The 16943-nt window shown below is 32.6% G+C and overlaps 1 protein-coding gene across 1 annotated transcript in view; it reads left to right on the top strand.

The window, feature by feature from the left end:
• Positions 1–16943, top strand: part of LOC142327385 (fibrillin-1-like) — a 339860-nt gene that overhangs the window by 258006 nt on the left and 64911 nt on the right. The window contains exon 44 of the mRNA XM_075370397.1: positions 16106–16218. Within this exon, the coding sequence (XP_075226512.1) occupies positions 16106–16218 (113 nt within the window). The remainder of the gene's footprint in view (positions 1–16105; positions 16219–16943) is intronic.

The following is a 16943-nucleotide window of genomic DNA, read 5'->3' as shown; positions in this document are numbered from 1 at the left end:
ATAATGTCATTATGATACAGGTGTTAAACCCATCAAAAACCTACTCTTTCATTCAGAATAACATGATTATTTCCCTTGCAAAACACCAAATTATATTGAGAAATCATATTTAACATTTAACACTTTTGTTCCCAGCATCCTTACATATGGACATTGAAAATATGTCTTAAAAATCTCAATGTTTGTATTTACAGAGGTACAAAATATGGCACAAAAATCCCAGTGTATACAGACGTTCGGAAAAAACCTTTTTTAATATCAAAACAAACTTAAACCTGCAATATATTAACATCAAAATGTTTGTAAAGAAACTATTTTTTTCAATTATGCCATTATTATTTGTGTTAAATATAGTTACACATGGTTTATAATGTAAACAAAATGTAATGGCTGTGGAAGTTGGCTGTTACCAAGCTTTGTTTGTTTAGGCTGTGTCTGTACTAAGTTTAGTGTTGTTTGTTTATTTGTGGTTACTGGTCTGTGTTGTATGATTGTTTTTCATAGTTTTTGTAAAATGAAAAGGACTCGTTCCCCTCTAAGAGAGAATACTGCAAAAACAGTTTTTGAGGAGTGTGTTTTTTCAAGTGAAGAACCTTCCAGTGATGATTCAGAAATTGAAAATGAGGATGAGTCTTCTTCATTTGTGGACGATACAGATAATGATCCATATTACTAAACATTTGATGATCTTCTTGAACCTTCAGGTATTGGTCCCCACTAGATGTAAGTAGACCTAATGATCATTTACTGTTGTCTAGTGATAGCAATGGCAGTTCAACTGAAGAAACTCTACACATAGGCCTACACATTTTTTTTTCAAGAGTAACTGAAGTGAAATATTGTCCACCTCAACATTCACCAGTCTGCCTACTTTAGATTATTTTTTATCCAATATATAATGGAAATGTTTATAAAATATACTAATTTGTATGCAGAAAAGGTAACTAATTTCTTAAATTTGAACAGAAATCCTGATGACATTTTATGTAAGTGGCAGCATGTAACAGTTTTTGAAATGCTAGCATTCATATGTGTACTGATAAACGTGGGGCTAAACAGAAAACCCACAATAGAACATTGGTGAACAGATCCTAGTCAGTTGTGTAGTTGGTATGGGCGATTGTTCACCAGAAACAGGTTTCAAGATGTATTATGTTTTTTCCACTTGGTAGACACAACTAACATGCCAGAACCAAGAGAACAAAATTATGACTTATGTGCATGGTTCCTCCCACTGATAGAACATATGAACCATGCATCAAAACATTACTTCACTCCTGGCAAGTGCCTATCAATATATGAGAGTATGATAGCCACCAAATCAAAAAATCCTTTAATGTAATATATGTCCAAAAAACATTACAGGTTTGATGTCAAATTATGGGCTCTTTGTGTGTGGCAATGTCACACACTATTGTTTGCATTTTTTTGTATACCGGGGGCAAAAGTTTGTGATTGAAAACAGGTAAAGGAAAAGGGACTGGGCCATATAGTTGTAATAAAACTTATGGAATTGGAAGGGTATTTGAATAAGGGTTATGGAAAACTAATCTTTTGACAGGCACCTTGAGATCTAATAGAAAAAGTGTTTCTATTGATGCAAAAGCAGAGGACTACTCTATTGGTGAAAGAAGATACAGGAGGAAAAAAGTTACTGTTACTAGGCTATAAACATAGAAAGTCGCAAATAAACTTGTATATTGTTGTTCACAAATTCTGATGCTGGAGATGAGCAAAAAGAGTAAAGAAAAGGGAAAACAAAGTTTACATTACCAAAAAACCAGCAATTATTAGAAGGTGCTATGATTGTATGGGTGTTGTAGATGGGCATGACCAAATGCTACATAGTTACAAATATGACAGAAAAAGCACCAAGTTCTGGAAAAAAATTACATTTCACCTTCTGTTTAGGATGGTATTGAATATTTATATTTTATTTAAATGCAATACAAATAAACCAGTGAGCAGACTAAAATTCACTGTTACTTTGGTAAATGAACTAGCTAATCAATGACTTGATATTAAAGAATATAGAAACCCCATGGCTCATAATGATGAACACTCAGAGATGAGTTGAATGTTGGAGGAGGGGTCTAAACAGTTTGTGGAAAAATTACCAAATAAAAGAAAAAGAAACTGTAGTGTATGCAGTGTACATAGTATTAAGAAAAGGGAAAGAAAAAAAAAGTACTTTTATTTGTGTAAAGTGTAAAAAGGGATTACACCCTATTTGCATTCCAGAATATAGATGTAAACTCCTTTTGTTCGCAAATCTCACTTTATTTATTTTTTTGTAAATATTTTCAATAAAGTATTTTCTAACAAAGATTGTTCAAGAAGAAACTTGTGACAGCTAAGTTAAAGATAATTAATATATATAGTTATTAGTTTTTGAGTTAAAGTCCAGTACTTATAATAATTTGAATGTGCTTCAGATTACTTGCTTTTGCTGAAAAAATTTGAGAGTAGTAACTTTGTTGTTTATTGCAATAGTCATGAAACTTTGTGGAAGTATTCATTTTTATGTGTAGTACTTTCTTCTAGTGCGTATGAATTGACTGAAAGATTTTTTTTTAATTTTTTGAGTAGATTGAAAAAAAGCTTCTTTTCATTTTGGGGGAACTCGACTAAAACAATTCTGTTATTATCCAACTGCTATAAAAATATTATACTATTATGAATTCAATAATGTTCCGTTTGAGTTTGGCCTTAGCAAAAAAAATCTTAATATTATTATTTTTACAAAATTATGGAATAATTAATATAATTTCATGTTTGTCCGAAGATAAGAAGCATTCATGTTACATTTTTGTTTATACGGTCTCATAAATTCATTAGTTTCCCTCAGGAATTTCATTATTACTGTAGAGTACTGAACAAACTCAACCTTTTCCTATTGAAAATGGCTGTGTAACATACCTGGCTTAAAAACTGAAGTTTGCAACAAAGCTACAAATAATTTTGAAATTGCTACAGACTGTGTTTCCCTAATTACAACAGTAAATCATAAACCTCAGTATTTTCTAAGCTTACAGTTGCTACAAATTAGTCATTACCTTCAAACTTAACATCCTTCTTAAGCTGATCAATAATTAACACACTGACTGTGGATCATGCACCAAGTGTGTGTTCATGGTGTTCTATCTGTACTAAGATGAACTACAACCTTGTGGTGTATGAACAGGTCTTTGTTTTTAACATGGTTTGTAATAACAACGAGTTGTGTTCAATCAAATCTGCACTTATTAGCTTGAATGTACGTTACTGATAGTAGGGCTATTTATGTGTTGTGTTTGAACCTACCAACCCTCTCAAGAGCATCTAATTAATATTCTAATAAATCAAGGCCATCAGTGGCAATTTTTTCTTCAGTTTAAAGGAATCAAATGACTGATCAAATCTTCACTTGATGGAATTTTAAATTGAAATGATAATTGTAAATGTACAAGTTAAGCACAACATTACTTCAACTAAGGGTTCAGTTGGTAGAATTTGCAGTTTTTTTGCCTGGTGAACTTTTTGTATCTTATGCAATTTGTCAGACAGGATGCTGCCAACTGCAAAAAAAGTTTCCCATGTACTTCTGTTGGCCTTGTATTTTTACTTTGAAGAATACACAGTGTCCAACGAAGAAACATAGAAAATTTTTGAAAATTTTCTTTCTACTGGTGAAAATAATGAAAAACGTTCATACAAGCATAGGTCTGGAAACACTTTATTTTCAAGTTATGGCTAGCAAAAGATTTTGCCCGGATTTCAACTCTTTTAATAAAAAGAAGCTCTTTTAATTTTTGGCACCCAAATTAAGGAGTAAAGTTGGTGGTTTCTTATGTAATTTGAGGTGGGAACTAGGATAAAACAGATCCTAAAACTGTAACTCCAATAGGTTTTAAGATATCTGGCATAAAACATAAAATTTGGTGTTGAAAAACAAGTTTTTGTTTTTTTAGGTTTGTACTAGTACAATAGCATAGTTAAATGACTAATCAGTGTGGAAGCTTTAGTTACAAAACTTGTACAGAATTTAATTCTGAGAAAATTAATAATGTAAATACAGCCAATAAAAAGCAAATAAAAACTTATAAAAAACAAATTTTTTATTGAAACAAAAAAGACAAAAAATAGACAGAAATCATATTATTCTTTCTGTACCTAATAAATATTCTTTTCAAAGTATTCTTTCTAAATATTCTTTGGTGTATCAGCATTTACGAATGAAAGGGTCATCTCCAACATGTTCGTTTTCTGTTGAGCACGAAGTAAATCATCGTGTTAATGATGAACATTAAAGCAAAGTAACATACTTTGCTTTGTTTTTACTTTGAGGATACAACACGTATCCTACAGAAAGAAAATATTTATCATTTCCACCTGCCAAAGGTTCAAAATTTTTGACCAACGGATTACCCCAGCAGTTAACTAGATATTGCTGATAGGTAAATTCAGTTTTATTTACGGATGAAGCCACTTTTATGAGAAACAGAGTCTTCAGTTCTAAAAATTGTCATGGAACAAAGACAATCCACATGGTACTGTGGAAACTAGTTTCCAACATAGATTTCACATTAATATTTCATTTGGCATTATATATGTCAAAATTCTGGGACCATTTATTTTTAATGAAAACCTTACAGGAGATGCATATTTTCATTTCTTGAAAAATTATTTTCCGATGTTTTTCGAGGATGCACTTTCACAAACTAGATTGCAAAGATTTTTCAACACAATGGTGCAACGCCACATTTTTTTTTAGTAGCTAGTAATATCCCTTGAACACTAAGTTTTAACCAGTTTTTTAAACTGGATTGGACTTGATGGATCAGTCAATTGGCCACCATGATCACCTGACTGAACATCACTAGATTGCTTCATTTGGAGCCATATGAAAAAGTTAGTATATCAACAAAAAGTTAATACTAAAGAAGAGTTACTCATTAAAATACAAAATGCTATTGAATGTTTACAAAATGATCCTGAGATGATACAGAAAGCCATCAGAAATATTTTACAATGGGTAGAGTGCTGTGTACATTATGAAGGAGGGAATTTCAAACAGTTACTGTAACTTAAGTTTGTTATTCTGTAACCATTTATCTTTTCTTATATTTTATTTTCTGTTTTTTTATATTAAGAATAATGTTTATAAGGTATAGAAATAATAATGCAATTTTCTGTCTACTTTTTTGTTTGTTTTGCTTCAGTAAAAAACCAATTATTAAAAGTTTTTATTTACTTTTTAGCTGTATTTACGTTAATCTTCTCAGAATTAAATTCTCTATAAGTTTTATTACTAAATCTTCTACATTTATTAATAATTTGAAAAGCCATTGTATCACAAAAAAAAATCTGATGTGGACACCACATGACTTTCTTGTACGTCTATTAAATTACATATACAATTATTTTGCTGCACTTCATTTCATTTCACTTCATTTTCACTTCATTTCAACTGATTTCATTTGAAAGTGAGATACGATCCTCCAATTCTTTAATAAAATGGACAGTTTCACAATTGCTGAAGTATTAGTTTTTTAACATCAAATATTTATACAATTATTAATGGACAATCTTACATGGAATATTAAGATAGAGTAAAAGCCATTTATTATTCATATTACTAGATCAGTTTTATTCGTATCTTCATGAATTGTTGATTAACAAATGTTTCAGATTTCTGGTGTGTCATATAAATAAAATTTAATAATAATTAAACTGTTCTGTTTAGTGAACTCCTGTACACTGGTTACAAATGTTAATTTCAACCTTACAGTGTAAAATATTCAGTTTTTATTATTGGATTATTTGGTGAATAATCAAAAATGAAAAAGAAAAAATTATACAGGAAAAAGAAAGATAGTATGAAGATAAATATCTCAAAAAACAATAAGAAGATGAATATGAAGTGGAAGAAAATTAAGAACAATAGAGGAATAAAAAAATAAAGAGAGAAAAAATGTTACAACTTAAAGACAGAATAAAAAGGAAGAAAATGTTGCAAACCAAAAAAATATAAACAGGAAGAAAATACTGCAAAGAAAGAAAGAATAAAAACATTAAGAGATGATAAATATAAAGAGGAAGAAAATGTTAAGACCAAGGAAAGAATAAAAAGATTTAGAGAGGATGATGAATATAAAGAGAGAGAAAATTTGAAAACTAGAGAATGTGTAAACAAATTAAGATCAGGAGAATTATATCCTTCCAAAGAGCAATTAAATGGCAACAAAAAGCAAATAAAGGAAATGATGATCAACTCCGACTTAGGAAGAATATTGTCCAATAATGTCAGAGGAATAATGAACTAAAAGATAAGAGTTTTTTGCAATTTATTAAAGATCAGGCATGTATGCCTCAGTGCATATGTTGTTCTTGTGAGGGTCTATTTTTCAGTCATTCTTTAGTGTCAAGTTAACTTTAGTGTAGATAAAATTAAACTAGAAAATCCAAATATAACGATTCTAAATTTAAATTAAAAAAAAGAGATGAATTCTGATTCGAACTGATGTGCCTTGCCTTGTAAGATGCAAATATTTCATAATTAAAATTTTATTTGGCTATAATTCTGGAACCAATGAAAATAAGTACCATAAGTGGTACTTATTTTCATTTATGATGGACTTTTTTACTGCAGTTAAGAAAAAGTCCAAATTCTAAATTTTTTATAATTTTGGGTTTTTTTGGACACTTTGGTTCAGTCGAATACAATCAAAAGGGGAGGTGCATAACTATATGTTACCACAGAATAAACTTGCTTGTTTATTAAACTTGCTTTTTGACACTGAATTTTGTGTTTTACATTAGTTATCTTAAAAACTACTGGAGTTACAGTTCTGGGACTTATAAATCTTACTTCCCAGCTCAAACTACATAAGAAATCACCAACTTTATTCCTTAATTTGGATTCAAAAAGTTACAGTAAGGATTTTTTTTATTGGAAGAGCTGAAATCCAGGTGAAATCTTTCACTGGCTGTTAACTCAAGCATTTCCAGACCTATGTTTTTATAAACATTTTTCATTATTCTCACAAGTAGAACATGTCCTGAAAGCTCTTTGTTTAACAATCTCTCTCTCTCTCTCTGTGTGTGTGTGTGTGTGTGTGTGTGTATATGTATTACATTTATTATGTCAGATTCTATTTACATCGAATTACCTTTTAATTATTAGCATTGTTTTGAATAATATATAATCCTTTGTTGGAAAATTAGTAAAAACAAATTTGATTTTTAAAATTCAATTACATTTAAATTAGCATTTGATGTATTAATTATGTTATGATATTCATGGTAAATGAGTATTTATAAGTAAATTTTTATTTCCATAGGTTTGTATCGATTAATAAATTCATATATTTATTCATATACATATTTAAAGATATAGATATAAACTACAAATACAACTATAAATTATGTATATATAAATAAAAATATAGACGATTAGGTATAATTTAATATTATACGATCGTAATACTCAATAGATTCAGATACGAAAGCACATGTCAGCCCTTATCATCCAAAACTGACCTGTACAATAAACCAGGTAGAGTTTACATTGCAACAACCGCATTACTTAGATTAAGTAAGAGCCATAAATAATAAATGCATTGTTAATCTTATGTAATTCAATCGGATATTAATTGTCGCAATTTATCATTCAAATTTAAAGTATACTTTGACAACCGCCTAATAATATATTTATTCACATCCAATTTCTGTGTAAACTGGGGTTTCCAATATATAACGTAGAGATTCAGGAGCTGTATATTACACCTAGGAAATTTCTTTATCGAGTCTGTAGAATATTCTTGGCCTTTAATATCGAAGTTGTTTACATTTGTTGTTTGCTTCTTCTGCAGATGATAATTATTACTGTAGGATATGTCTGCTTTATTTATTCACCATATTTAATCTTAACTATTCCCTCTGTACAAAGCATCAGATACATTTTTTAATTTAAGGCTTTTTGTGTATATTTATTTAAATATCTATTGAAAACATTGCTTTTGTTCTTTTATTAATAAGACAACATTGTATATGAGCTTATAATTTACCCTTGTTTTTGTTATTACTTGGTTCAGTGTTTAATTTTTTCAGTTTTTGAACTGTGTGATTTAAAAATTTTACTGTAAAAACCCTTAGTTAATACACATCGCTTAAAAGACTGATTTTAGAAAGACATTTAACTTCTTTTTTTTTAATTATACAGCAAGCTGAGTGGATTCAGTCTGTTTTCATTATTGTCGTTCAACTGGTGTTCCACTATCTAAACAGAGTAGTTATTAAAAAAAAAGTGTGTTTTATGAGATCGATATAATAAGACCCCTAAACTATTGAACATTACAATAAAGTACATAAAACAGAAGGATTGTATGGTTAACATTTTACTATCTCACGTTTAAATTTTAGTATTTCTTAACGCTTTGTAACAATGCTACTTGCTAGCTAAGAATTATTGAGGAAAGTCAGATAAATTTCTCTGAAAGTCCTGGATGCAAAACATTGTGTCCCTGGAACACAATCTAATTTATACTCTCGAGTAATTATTTTACTTTTAAACATACAGTTTTTATTTTTATAGTATAAATTTAAAGAGTTTCTTGTTCTCTGCAAAAAGCAACTGACTTCATATTTTCAATGTTAACCCAATCTCTGGCAATCGTCCCATAGCGAGACATTTAGCATGTCACGAAACCGGCAGCGTTCCAACTCGAGATGGTTTGTTTTCTTCTTTATTTACTGAGCGGGCAGGAATTAACTACCTATTGAAAATTGTTTATAATTTTTCAATAATTAACTAATCTTTGTGAAACAAAAAACATTTAGTTCCTTACAATGGTAGAATTGTTACGCATAGCTAAAATTCCACATAAGCATTACCATTATCCACCTGTTTCCATAAATGAATGAGGATGTTTGCGACAGACTTCTGCAGATAATCTTGCAGTATATTTCCAAGAATTTGGCGAATTCGTTCCTCCAATTCATTAAGAGTTTTTGATTTTGTGTGTTAAACTTCCTTTTTCGCTCACCCCCCAGAGGAAGAAGTTGCAGGACGTTAGGTCAGTACTCCTTACTGGCCATTCAAGAGGCCCACAATGTTCAACCAGCATCCTAGAAAATGGGTGTTGAGCTACACACGGACAGGACTTCAAAGTGAGACGGGACCCTCATCTTGCTCAAAGATTAGGTCATTGTAATTATCCCATGTGGAAACAATACCATGAACATAATCTTTAAGAATATCAAGGTACTGTTCTGCATTCATTGTGTCCCAAATGAAATATGAATCCTAAACTTTTGTGGAAATCATGCTGCACCACACTTTGACCTTTGGACGATGTTGGCTTTTTTCAACAACCACCCTCGGATGGCACCCTCTGTTGCCCAATAATAACAATTGTGCCAGTTAACAAATCCCCCAATGTGAAACACTGCTTCATCTGACCACTGGATATTACTGAAAATATCGAACCAGTCTTCATACCAAGCAAGCATCATCTCCCCATATTCCAACCGATGACCACACTCTTTAATTCCTGACAGTAATGTGATTTCCATGGACAAAAATTCAACAGAATTTTGGTTCATGAACAGTTTGGATTATGTCTCAGGTTAAACCACTTTCACGAGATACTGGTCTTTGTGATTTCTGAGGATTTCAAGTGAACATTACCTGAACTACCTGTACATTTTCTTCCATCCTGGATGTTAAGGGAAGACCAAGTCTCCTAACTTCTGATTCAGAACATGTGTCCATTAGCTTCGAGTGGCCATTCCTTATGGTCTTCCCTTAAAAGGGAAGGGAATTGTGCATCTACCGAGGCACAAGGTCCTTTCACACTTCACTACCATCTCTTTACTTGTACCACAGACCACCATACTATGTTCCTTAATGCCAGATGAACCTGCTCATGCAAGATTAGACATTGTACCATTCCACCACTGATACCTACAATGACATAAATGAGATATCCTGTAATAAATTCTATCATTGTAAGGAACAAAATGCTTTTTGTTTCATGAAAATTGGTTAAATATTAAAAAAGGTACAAATAATTCTCAATAGGAGTTAATTCCCACCCAACCGTACCTTGAATGCCTGATATAGTTCAGCAATTACTTGATATCAATAGATTATATTTCATTTTAGTTATTTTTGCAAGTACGACAGTTTTGTCTAACAAATTTCTCTTTTATAGCCTGTTCCTTTTAATCTTCTAAGTTTGATTTTGGTTCGTTATATGTCATTGTTATTGTCTAGTTTGTGTATCTCTATGTTTGGTTATTCTACTTTTTAGTGATATCTGTTATATGTTTTACTGAATTATAGTTTATTGTATAAGTTTTAAGTATGGAATTTTTAAATGATGATGAGATTTGTCCAGGCCAGAGCAAAGGGAAAAGAGATGCGTTGAAACAGACCATGACAACTAGGGAACGAAGGATAAAGTAGGCCAAATATAAATATTGTTAGGTAAATATGTTACTAATGGTTTTTTTCAATTCTTTTTTAATAACAGACAAGTTTTTTGTATATCTTGAAATTATAAATGTTTTTAATTTTTTACGGACTATAAAAGTGAATTTTTTTTCTGTACTTATAAAAAAAGGAAATTTGACTTTACTATTGATTTTTTTTGAAAAGGTTAAGTAAATTAACTTTTATGTTATTATAGCCTATATTTTTTATTAAAATGATATATAAGTTAAAATCAGATCATTAAAAATAATTTTATTGCTGTTTCAATAGAAGGTTATTTACTTAAAAACTGCGTACCAGTCACAAAATAGTACATTGCCAGAGATAAGGTTAAAGCTAATATCCTGATCCTTACAAAAAGATACTTGTCAGAGTTGCTTTTTATGAGAATAATGATGTTCATTTTATAGCCAGTCAGTCCCTATGGTGAACTGTCTAAAGGAGTCACATTTAGATCTGAACATCTGTTGCTTTGCAGTGGGCTCAGAATGGCGATTTGCATCACATCTTTGGCTCAGTGAAGAGAACAATGGGAAACTGCTTACTCACTTTTCTTAGTAAGCTTTGAACAGGGTTCAGGGTTTGTTAGCTTGAGAATGGCTACCTTTCTGAATGGCAATTTCAGAAATGACTAGTAGGTTCCATTCAAGTTGCTTACAATCTTTTTATTTTCGGCACTTACATATATACAGCCAAATCCTTTGGATAATTTTAGTTTATTTTTTCAGATTGATAGAATGTCGGTTAACTGAATCATCATAAAGTAGTAGCATTATGTTCATTTTGATAATTTAAAGGAATGCCATGACAGCCCTATCCGTAAAGTTCTGTTCAATGTTCAATCTCACACATGCACACTCACCCAAAAAGGAAGTAGTAAAGACTCTACAAAATCCCCTTTGTAATTTCAATGTTTTTCCGCTTCCCTATTTCCAGTTTCAGTGAGGCTTCATTGTAACATTAATATACTTGTAATTCTTTACAAGTATATTCCTTTATAATTTTTTTACGAGTATATTCATGAACTTAAATAATGAAGCCTTGTTTGTAACTGAAACAGGGAATAGAGAAATAGAAAAAATTGGAATTTTTTAACTGATGCTTATTGAAAACAATATTCTTAAAATTTGCTTGAGGAATTGTAACGTAATAGCTACAAAGGTGCTTACAATTTTTACAATTACTATTGGTTTATGTGTGCTAAGTCCACATCTTGCAATAGATAAATGCCCACACTTTCTCATTCATCTTGTTGTTATTCTTGTTAATAATCATTACTTTATTAGCATTCAACTTAAAAAATTACTCCCTTTTTAAAAAATAATATCGGACAGTTGTATTTAAATCACAGTGTTATTTACTTTTTATTGGCTATATTTACATTAATTTTCTCAGAATTAAATTCTCTACAAGTTTTGTTACTAAATCTTTCACATTTATTAGTCAATTAACAAAGTTATTTTACTACAAACCTAAAAAAACACTTGTTTTTCAATACTGAATTTTGTGTTTTATGTTGGATATCTTAAAAACTACTGCAGTTACAGTTCTGGAACTTATTTTATCATATTTCCCAGCTCAAATTAATTTTTTTTTTTTTTTTTTTTTATATTCCCACCTACTCCTCTGGAACGGATCTACAATCAAGTTTGACTCGCGCCAGAGGAGTGTCCTTTACTCTAGCTCGCCTCCCTGCCCGCCGGCTGTATGTCCGGCACGGCAGGTCAGTTCACCAGTTAGCTCTTTTATTTCGTAGGTGGAAATTCCACCTACGACAAGCCGTCATCAGCAAGCGGTTTCTTCTTGACGAGCTTCCTCATCTTTCTTCTTTATAACTGCGGTTATAAACGACGAGATCACATTAAAGTTATCCTCGTTAAGTAGCATTTTATCCACCACATTCTCTGTAGATAATGGCCCTATACGTCTTACACAGGATTGCCTGCTTTCAGTCCAACGGTTACATTCAAATACTACATGTTCAGGGGAATCATATGCCCCACAGTAAGGACAGTTGTTGTTATCTACCCTTAGTCTTGCACATAAATAGGACCTGAACGACCCATGCCCTGTAAGAAATTGCGTTATCCAGTAATTTATGTCCCCGAACTTCCTTTCTATCCATGGTCGGATCAAAGGTATCAAACGATGTGTCCATCGTCCCGTGTTGGCTACATTCCAACGATGTTGCCAATTACGCAGCATCTCTTCATATGCTTCTTTAGAAGGTTGTCCACATGCTATACTCACTCGCATCTCCGCCAGTTGTTTAAGCGGAGGAACTCCTGCAATTACGAGTACTGCCTCGGTGGAGACTGAAGAATATGCGCATATCACTCTTAAGCCCATGCGCCGTTGAATTCCTTCAAGGGCTCTTCTGTTCTTGTCGGCACGCAGAGCTCTTTCCCAGACTTGTATACCGTAAAGTAAGATGGAATTAACTACGTGAGCGTAAATCTTACGCTTCGCAGTTCTGGATCCTGTCATATTACCGAGTAATCTGCTAAGATTTTTGACCGTGCATTCAGCTCGTTTATGTATATCATTCACGTGTGCCGTAAAACTCCTCCTCTTGTCAAGCCAGATCCCTAAATATTTGGCTGAAGTCTGTTGCTGGACAAGATTACCCCCTACTCGAATTAGGATGTCAGATATTCTCCTACGACCTGTCATGACTACGTATTTTGTTTTACCATGCGGATGTTTTAAGCCTTTAGTGGACATCCAGACTTCTGCCATTCGTATCGCTACGTTTGCCTTCTCCGATACCTCTACTTCAGTTTTTCCAGTAACAACCAAGGCCAGGTCGTCAGCAAAAGCCACTGGGAAAACACCCAGAGGATAACTCAGCCCGAGAATTCCGTCATAGACCAGATTCCAAAGGAGTGGCCCCAAGACAGAGCCTTGAGGTACTCCACACGTCACTTTGAAGCGGAAGCATCTACCCTGGTGACAAACAACAAGCCTATCCTGCAGGTAATTCTGGATAATTCTTCTTAGGTATCCAGGAATATCCTTATCTCTCAACGCTTGTAGGATCGCATCCCATTTCAGCGAATTAAAAGCATTGCTTATTGACGATAATTTAAAGTCTTCGTCCTCACCGAGTACTCGCGATAACGCAGTGGTTATTTCTTCTTCTGTTCCATGGCTATGTCCTTAACATGTACCACCGTCCGCCTGCTTTCACATGACCTAAGATCAATTTTAAGATCAGCCGCCTTGGTTTTCAATAACGTTTTCAGCTCGGCAGCTTTCTTTGAACCTTGGACCCGATTATATAAATCATCATTTACACCTTTCTTTAGTGACAAAATATCACCCACTTCTTCTTGTGACACCGAAGACTTGACAGTCCGTAATAAATTCGCGTAGGATCTTCCCTGCGCTTTAACAATAACAGTACCGCTATCAGTTACTGCAGGTGTTGTTCTTAAGACCTGTTTTACTTCTTGACGTCCTTCTCCTGGTCGGACATAAATCTTAATGTTTCCCTCCTGTTGACGAAGCAAGTACAATATAATCTTGCGTAAGCTTGTCCCAAATTTGCCTCCAGGAAGAACGAAAGTCGGCACTGCAGAACTACTTACAACTCTTTTCAAGGCAGCTAATATCGTCTTGAGTAATGGCTCCTCATGCTCCGATGAGTTATAAAATATTGTATATCGCGTAAATTGAATCGTAGAAGCATCACTGCACATTATAGTAGAGATATCTTGCTTTATTTCACCTGGTTTCGCTTGGTACCTCCTAGATTCTTGAACGCTTTTATTTTCCACAATGTCATGAAAATGACACGTGTCACCCTCCTGTGGATATTCCTCTAGTTGTACAAGACGCTGCAATAAATCAATAGGCCATTTCCTATGTAGGAGGCGTATCAGATCATCGTCCGATGTTATATCCGCCATTATGTCCACTACTTGACTTTTGTGTGACAATTCAGTCTGAATCGGAATCTCATTACATTGCTTCGGATGTGAGAGCTCATAAAGAGCCCTCACCGAGGTTCCTAAGTCTTTAGCTAATTCAAGAATCTTAAAAGCGCATTCTTTAATTTCTTTCTTAGTATTAGTGCTTTCATGCACTAATTTCACTAAATTTCCAACTTCTTTCATTAACTGATCAAAGTCTGTGCCCTCGATAGAATCACTATCTGTGCTAGCTTCAATCTCCTCTAGTTTACGTTTTTGAGGCTTATCACCAGGGGCCTCCCTTCTCTTGTCTCTTTGTGGAAGTGGGACCGTCCGTACACTAGGTGTAGTCTGCAGAGACACGCTCTCCAATTGGCTCACAGACTGTTCCTGCTGTGATACTTCCATCCTAACAGGGGAACGAGCCAGTGTTTTTTTAGGTTTAAAACATTTGTCAGCCATCTCACAATTCAGTAAAAGCAGATAAAATTATAAAATATTAAAAATCTAACTCTCAACTCAATCCCAATTAACTTGATACCCCACTCACTATAATCGGAGGGGGTCCAATACGGTGGTCAGGGGGTCACTTACTAGAAGCAAATTCAATAAAACTAGGTCTATATATAACAAGATTAAACTTGACTTCTATTCCAGTAACTTATAAATTAAAATATTTATATACTAACACACTGCATGTTAATAACACACACACAAATGCAGTTAAATGTAAATAGTTTACTCACTACTATACACAAGTATACTTACTTGTGTACAGTCTTACACGCACAGTCTTAATATAATAAAAAAGCTTAATATTATATTTATAGGTCTCTTATCAAGAGATAACGCAAACAAAAGAAATAAATTTAACTCTGTTCAAGCCACAATAGCTTATCACTGTAAGCCATTGTTATTAATAATATAAAGTAATTATAGATAACAATTTATATTAAACACCTGCATCCATAATAATGTAGTCGCAAGCAACTCTGAACCTTATTGAAACTCAACACAAAGTTTTATACACTACTAAAAATGTAAAACACACGAAAAAACACTCACACCTACCTCGCGCACTCACAAAAAACCACCAAAACCATACCAATAGCTCCAGAAAACCTCTGGACCGAAAATTTCTCCTAAATTCACTAGACTATAACCAGTTTCAGTACCAAAGTACGGAGCTAGTTACAAAGCAACCAAACACTCTGACGTCGAGTCAGACACTCAGCTCAAATTAATTAGAAACCACTAACTTTACTCCTTAATTTGGGTCCCAAAATTTACAGTAGGGCTTCATTTTATTAGAAGAGCTGAAATCTAGGTGAAATCTTTTGCTAGCTGTAACTTGAAAACAAATCGTTTCAAGACCTATGTTTGTATGAACGTTTTCATTATTTTCATTGGTAGAACATGTCCTGAAAGTTTCTCATTTCTTCGTGGGGCACTCTGTATTTGTAAAAATACTTCCTACGTATGTTTAAAAAAAAAAAGGTTAACCTAATATTTTTTTGATATCTAAAGGGATATCTATCAAGAAATGTGTTGTAATTTTAAATCTCCATGTTAAATTGTCAACTTTCTCAACAGTGTCGTCTTGTACAGAACGCTTACAAATAAGAACTTTGTTGTTTTTATTTAAATGAAAAAAGTAGATGATAATTAAACAATTGTGCTTAATGCTAGCTTTTTTAAATTATATTTTTTACAGATGATAATGAGTGCATAAGTGGTTCAAACATATGTGGAAATGGAACCTGTACCAATCTTGAAGGAGGTTTTGAATGTTCTTGTACAGAAGGTTTTAGTGCTGGTCCAATGCAGGTAATTATGTGACAATGAAGTTTTTAATAATAAAGTGTGCTGCTCTTATGAAGATAAATGTATATGATTTTAAACTGAATTTACTTTTTTTAAAAGCGCTTTACTGTCCTGTACTTTATAGACAATTTCATTTCAAGAGTTCATGGATGTCAAATGTATCATTTTGGTATGTATTACCTACAGTTATGTTTTAATTCTCTAAAACACTGTTTCTCAACTTGATGGTTGTGGTGATATGAAAGACGGGATCATGAAATTAGGCTACAACTTTATACACATAAACAATATTGAAATCGTTTTATGAGGAAAAAGGTCATTTATTTATAAACATTCCATCTTGCATTTGTTAATGCATATGTAAAGAAAATAAATTAATGAGATAGTTGTGTTTGTTTTCATTTAAAAGTTTCTCCATGCATGGATCATTTTAGAAATACAAAAAAAACAAATCGTTTTCAAGTAATAAAAAGATGATTCCTATATTTAGTTTTTAGCTCAACCATAGATGAAAAACTTTTTTCACAGAGGTAAAACTTGGCGAAAGGGATTAATATTTTCAATACTTCTATCACTTAATTTCCAAATTCATTTTGATTGACGACCAAGCCAAAACGTATTTAAACCTTCAGATGTAAGTTGTAGTCGTAATGTTTAATTGGTAGACATTTCAATGAGTACTGGTCATGAAACTCAACTGCTGACTTAACAGCTGCAACACCATTATC

This window comes from Lycorma delicatula, chromosome 1, assembly GCF_047948215.1.
Source record: "Lycorma delicatula isolate Av1 chromosome 1, ASM4794821v1, whole genome shotgun sequence".
NCBI lineage: Eukaryota > Metazoa > Arthropoda > Insecta > Hemiptera > Fulgoridae > Lycorma > Lycorma delicatula.
This window is presented reverse-complemented; position numbering and strand designations above follow the sequence as displayed.